Genomic DNA, 6,000 nt, shown 5'->3' with positions numbered 1-6,000 from the left:
GACTTGCATGTCTACAACACATCTATATGCCACCAAATTATAACAATATCAACAGTGAAACCTTTAGTCCAAACTTTTGGGGTCGGCTGTAAAAAGTAAAAAGAGAGGAAAGAGACCATTTTCCGTTGTTTTGCTGGAAAATCCTTTCACTGTCTTCATCATTATCCAAGCTTTTCCGTCTAATGGGTTAGTTGTGGTGAATAGCTCTTGTGAAAGTTTCATGGAAAGTTTTCTTTCTTTTGTTATCAGATGTGAGCCCTGACTTTTAACCTCCTGTCTCTTCATGCCAGTTCTTGGAACCAATATGAGCATGCGAGCGACCATACCATAAAACCATTAAAGCCCCTTGGTGATCGACTTAGTTTAGCTCAATCAAGGCGCAATACCACCAATGCATTGGATTAGAGGATAGTCTTGGTGAAGTCCAATAATACAACTGTTATAGTGATGGAACTTTCTTACAGTTGTGGTATGCTAACTGAGATGAGTGCATCACATTCCAATAGTTTAAACTTTTATAAAACAATTTGTCACTAAACTATGGAAAAACTTAGTTTCCTTTTCTAGTTTGTTCATATATTTGAATTGAAATGATAAAAGTCTTTTGCTCTATTTTTCTATTGTACCACACTTTCACCATACCTTTGAAGTGTAATAGAAGAGTTCCCTAGAATATAATTTACTCAAGGTTGACCTTCTTGCTGAATATTTCAATTCTGGTCGCACTAATTGTCATCCTCTACTGCTTTATGGTAGAAATGCCAACTTGATTTCCCAGATCATGTGGAAATTGTCATGGAAATTGTTTTTGATATTTTATAAGAAGGACAGTTACATGAAAAATACTTTGGAAGCATGATCACAGCTGAAAACAAACCAATACATGTTGGGAAGCATCTAACACTGTTGTTTAACATCATGCAGGTGCAGGCTGTCCTATTGTTGCTGGGGGGACGTGAATTAAGTACTCCTTATCCATCATCTTCTCATGTAAATAGCAAGGTACTGTTTTCAGTTGGGGAAGCATTGATGATTACACAATTTAGCTTTTAATGGATGGATTGTTTTTTTGGTGTGTAACAGAGATCTAACCTTCCTCACAGAGTTGCTTCATTAATGAGGTTCCGTGAGAAGAGGAAAGAGAGGAATTTTGACAAGAAAATACGATATACTGTGCGGAAAGAGGTTGCTCAGAGGTAACAACTGTAATATCTGTTTTTCGTAGTTCTAGCTATTTGATCTTATATCCTATCTTTTTTTTCGGTTTCCATAAAATTTATGAATACTTGGTTTCATGACGAGGACTCTGGTACTGTGCATATTGCTAGTCACTCAGGAGTCAGGAGTAAGCTGATTCTAAGAGTCCGAAACAATATTATGAACCTTAAATTCTTCCATATGTCAACTATCTACTTATTAAGTCTCAGATGTACTAGCTTCCACTTCCACCAGGCATCTTTTCTGGTGTTAATCATTATCCATTCTCACTTTTTTCTATACACGATATTTATAATCTTAAAGATCTGTGATTTTGTACATATCCTCTGCAAGTATACCCGAAATTACAGGTATTTTCTTTTATACATAGAACCTTCTTAACCTTATTAGTACTTAAAACAAATCATTTATTCACCATATCTTACCCCTGTTTAATGCTGACATTCAATTGCATTGCATGTACCTGTACAACTTTCCCAAGTTACTGATGCATTTATCACCTTTTGCACCTAAAACTTGAAGCAAATGCATTCACTTTCATATTTATGTTTTGTATTTCTCTGTATTCCTTTTGAGAATGGTTACGGTTTGTTTATTTTGCTATGTACATGAACACAAGTTTTCAAATCATTTGGCTTCTTTCTAGGGGTAAGCAAACAGTGACTATTTTTTGTCAAACTGAACCGAACCCAACTAGGTTCAGTACTAAACCAAACTGAATCAAATACGTTTAGTGTGGTTTGGTTCAGATAGTTCTGTTTGGGCCTAGACATGTCAAGTTAGAGAATTTTTGCTAAAATACAAGGCTATTAGTCCTTCAAATCTTTCACTTATCTGAGAATGGTCAGTTCGGTTATCTCGGTGTCAAATATTCTAAAGCCAAACCAAACAGAAATTTGTGTAAAACAGAACTGAACCATCAAAATTCAGTTGGTTTGGTTGGTTTAATCGAGTTGCACTGAACAATGCTCACACGAGCGTGTTTCCACTGCACGGTAACAATAAAACTCGTTATAATATCTTTAGTGAACTGTGATTTTATGTTCTGGCCTGGCTCAAATCATCTTGTATGAGTTACTTTCCTTTTATTTATATTATTTCCAAGTGCTGATAGATGAAGGCTTTCCATACAGCTCAAATGGCTTCTTAGCGGATGACAAAATTTAACTTATTGGTTATGCCAGCCAAGGAGCAGACATATTTTCTCCTAGCCAACTGCACAAGAAGAAGGGGAAGATATATTTGTAGGGAATACATAATTTTAAGCACAGTAGATCCATGAAGCCACATAAATCTCTCGCCTTTATGCTAATTGTTAGTACAGTATCGAAACTGATATATTTGTGAACCTATGAAAGTTCTGGCAGTAGATATGAGTATGTTCAATGAAATTGTAGTTAATGACTGTTTATAGAAAGGGCACTTTTAAGTGTTTGAAAGCATCACATTTCTGTCTTCTAAACAATGTCCTACTTTGATTAGTCTTAACAGTAAATGATCTATTAGTTTGTCAACTTATCCATGACTATGGATATGCTTTCTGCAGCAGTTGAGATATGTCTACATGATTGCAGGATGCAAAGGAGCAGGGGTCAGTTTATATCATCAAAATCAAAGCCTGAGGATGGATCAGTGGGTGATACTAGTTGTGATGATACCCGAAATTGGGCTTCAGCTGACAAGCAGCCCCCAGCAGCAGCAACGTAAGCTGTAAACATATTTACTGTCTTCTTTACATAGTACGCTCAAACTTTAACTTCACATCATCAAAGGCATAATGAATTAAAGTAGCATGCTGCCAGTGGCCATGTCTTGTCAATGCATGTAAATCATCTCCCTGTAAAACATCAGCATGGTGATCTATTGCATAGTTATTCTACCCAAACATTGCCTATTTCGTTGTTAATCCTTCCTTCTTGATATTGTAATCATTATGCATGCTTGTCGTTGTTTGGATATATGATAGAGAGAGAGAGAGAGTAAAGCTCCTATATACTTAAGTGGATAGGAGCCCTTTGTCCACCAACTTTTTTATCCATTGATTTTGCATTGAGATTTGTGCTAGCATATGATACAAATGAAGGCACAAATCTCAAGATAACATTGATGTGTAGCACAAATCTCAAAGCATAATGAAGGGATAAAAAATTTGGTGGACAAGTGCTCCTATCCACTTAAGTTTATAGGAGCTTCTCTCTCTCTCTCTCTCTCTCTCTATATATATATATATATATATATATATATATATATACTTGGAGACATCTTGTTTTTTAGTTTTATGGTAGTGGGATGTTCATTTAGGTTAAAGGGTGTAAATTTTAATTGTGTGCTTAAGATCTTGCGTTGATGTCTCTTACAATATGTTCAGTTGTCATCATTGCGGCACGAGTGCCAAGTCTACACCAATGATGCGGCGTGGGCCTGATGGACCGAGGACGTTGTGCAATGCATGTGGACTTGTTTGGGCAAACAAGGTAGATATTCAGACACAAGCCTTCTATATTAGATGGTTAAGCAACCATGATATCAATGTTTCTCTTAATTTAAACATCCTTTGTGCTTCTAGCCTGAATTGTATCATAATCAACACTGTTCCCAATTTACTCAAACTTAGATTTGCTATTGTAATATGTGAGGAGCCAGATGTACTTGTGATCTCATAGTATGGTTTACAGCGTATATCCTCACGCTTTAGGTGCCTTCTATTACTACTACTATTTATCTGATTTTTGTGCATGTAGGATAGGTTATTTTGCTAACTGGTTTGAAAAGTAAATTACAACAGAAATGCATATCAAATGTAAGACCTAACTCGCTAGTAACTATTGTTAATTGTTTATATGAATTGTGGCTTTGAACTTATTGCCCATAGGATACCTGCCTTGCATGGGTGCTTTTATTACGTCATGGATTTGGCAAGTGATAGTCTTTTTTAATATGTTGCCTTGGTATATGTGAATTTCAGTAGTTTGTCTATCTGTTTCTGCTTGCATCTAATCCTTTCCCAATAATTTATCTTGACACTGTAAGCTCTTGCTATGTATATTTCTCAGTCTAACTAGCAGGTTTGAGTCATGTCTATGGCAACATCATGACAATGAGAACATATGTGTGTACCTTGGAGTGTAAGTAGGGTGGATATATAGCGGCATCAGTGCCCTTGTAACGAATGAAGATATGAATTTGCATATTGCCAGATACTTCATGTAGTTTCTGCTACTTGTGCCTGCAGAGGCATTTTAATGATATTAGCAGCTGATCCTTCAATATAGAGTCAATTTGATTCTTAAATCTTGAATCCTCTTGTTAGTGATCTCAATAGCAATCATCTTGGAAATTACTCAGTTCCTGTTGCGTCATATGTTAAATATCTTAGCGAGAAGATATGCTTCATTGACACAAACTTAGCGCACAGACATGCATGCACTAGAAAGAAACAGTTATTATTGATTATGAACATGAGTTCCACTGGTTGCTAGTTTAATTAAGGTGAAAAGCACATCATGTTGGGAGAGAGACAATAGCACGCTTCTCCTGCAAGACATGTCTTGCTGCAATATCTCCCTGTTGTCTGTGTTATGCCCTCTTTACAGGAGGCCGAAGCTTTTGAACAAGTTACTTACATAGTACTGTTTGCTTGTTAATTATACACCCCACCTTTCATAACACCTATCTATCTTTTCTTTCATATCCATTTTTTGTGCATGGACACTCGCTATTCATTCTCTCTATCACACATCCAAAAACACAGTAAAAAATGCAGCATAGGAAAAGTAAGGCTCAAGTTGCTGCAAGTTCTGATGATAACGCAGCATAAAATGTAAGTGATTTGATATACGTCATTTGAGTAGCGACATCTGGCACCCTTTCTTTTTTAATGGGGGTTTCTGTTTCTTTTGGAACTAACTACTCGATTTGTCTGACAGTTTTTTGATTACATGTTTGTCTGCTTGCTTATAGATCTTACTGCATGCATAAAATTCCTAAATTATAAGAGTATATTCAGAATACAAAGTTCACTAACATGGATACTACTTGTTGAGGTTTTATATCACCAAGCACCAAGCTTTCTTGTCTCCTTAATCTTTATATCCGAACTCTAAAGTCAGCTGCAAATAATCTTATTTTATGATTTCTGGGCGTGCAGGGAATAATGAGGGATCTTTCGAAGAGTCCAGTGCCCATCTCAAATCCCTTGGCAGAAGTAAGAGCTGGGGTAAGCTGTTCAACTGCGACATTAGAAGCCTTCAATTATTATAGCTCTGCTTATATCCTTAGGTTTTGTACTGGTTACCTCTTTGAATTTCCTCAGAATGTCCACCTTCTTCCCTCTGTCCAGGATAATTCTGCTGAAGCTGGAGCAGTGCAGCCTGGTCATATCAGCGCAAATGGTCACAACGATCCATCATGAAAGATTCTGTGTTTTTAGTCGTAGAGAAACTCATTACAAGAGATGGAAAATCGCCGTTTTACTGTAATTTTTACCCGTGTGTACCATAGAATGAGAAGGGATCAATTGTAGTGTTATGTAAAATTTTCTATTTGTGCTGCGTTTCAGTCTATGAGTGATGTTATGCGAGGTATTTAATTTACAAACCCTATGGTCTCTTAACCATCAAAACCATCTTTTACAATCTCAGTTCATGACATTGTCATGGTGTCGGTATATTTGCATCACAAAGAGCATGGAGAGTTCAGAAATAAAAGGAGCATCACAAAGAGCATGGAGAGTTCAGAAATAAAAGGAGCGTGGTGGCAATTACTGCTCCAGGATCTCCTGTT

The 6,000-nt window shown here is 36.6% G+C and overlaps 1 protein-coding gene and 1 long non-coding RNA gene across 4 annotated transcripts in view; one reads left to right on the top strand and one right to left on the bottom strand.

Moving 5' to 3' along the window:
• LOC109841368 (GATA transcription factor 20-like) overlaps positions 1 to 5,862 on the top strand; it is a 9,479-nt gene extending 3,617 nt beyond the window's left edge. Inside the window, exons 2-7 of one of the 2 annotated variants that reach the window (XM_020410306.1) lie at positions 925 to 1,002; positions 1,084 to 1,196; positions 2,793 to 2,921; positions 3,587 to 3,692; positions 5,366 to 5,434; positions 5,531 to 5,862. In XM_020410306.1, coding sequence (XP_020265895.1) covers positions 925 to 1,002; positions 1,084 to 1,196; positions 2,793 to 2,921; positions 3,587 to 3,692; positions 5,366 to 5,434; positions 5,531 to 5,629 — 594 coding nt within the window. In that variant the 3' untranslated portion in view covers positions 5,630 to 5,862. The remainder of the gene's footprint in view (positions 1 to 924; positions 1,003 to 1,083; positions 1,197 to 2,792; positions 2,922 to 3,586; positions 3,693 to 5,365; positions 5,435 to 5,530) is intronic. The other variant, XM_020410307.1, reaches the window with a different exon arrangement.
• LOC109841369 lies at positions 2,930 to 5,600 on the bottom strand. Of its 2 annotated transcripts, none has more exons than XR_002247258.1 (3): positions 5,513 to 5,600; positions 4,336 to 4,444; positions 2,930 to 3,055 (listed from the first exon to the last, which is right to left on the bottom strand). It is a non-coding gene; the product is annotated as an uncharacterized LOC109841369 (long non-coding RNA). The 2 variants fall into 2 exon arrangements; XR_002247257.1 differs by lacking the exon at positions 5,513 to 5,600 and adding an exon at positions 5,243 to 5,359.

The sequence above is a fragment of the Asparagus officinalis genome, chromosome 5 (assembly GCF_001876935.1).
Source record: "Asparagus officinalis chromosome 5, Aspof.V1, whole genome shotgun sequence".
NCBI classification, from domain to species: Eukaryota; Viridiplantae; Streptophyta; class Magnoliopsida; order Asparagales; family Asparagaceae; genus Asparagus; species Asparagus officinalis.
This window is presented reverse-complemented; position numbering and strand designations above follow the sequence as displayed.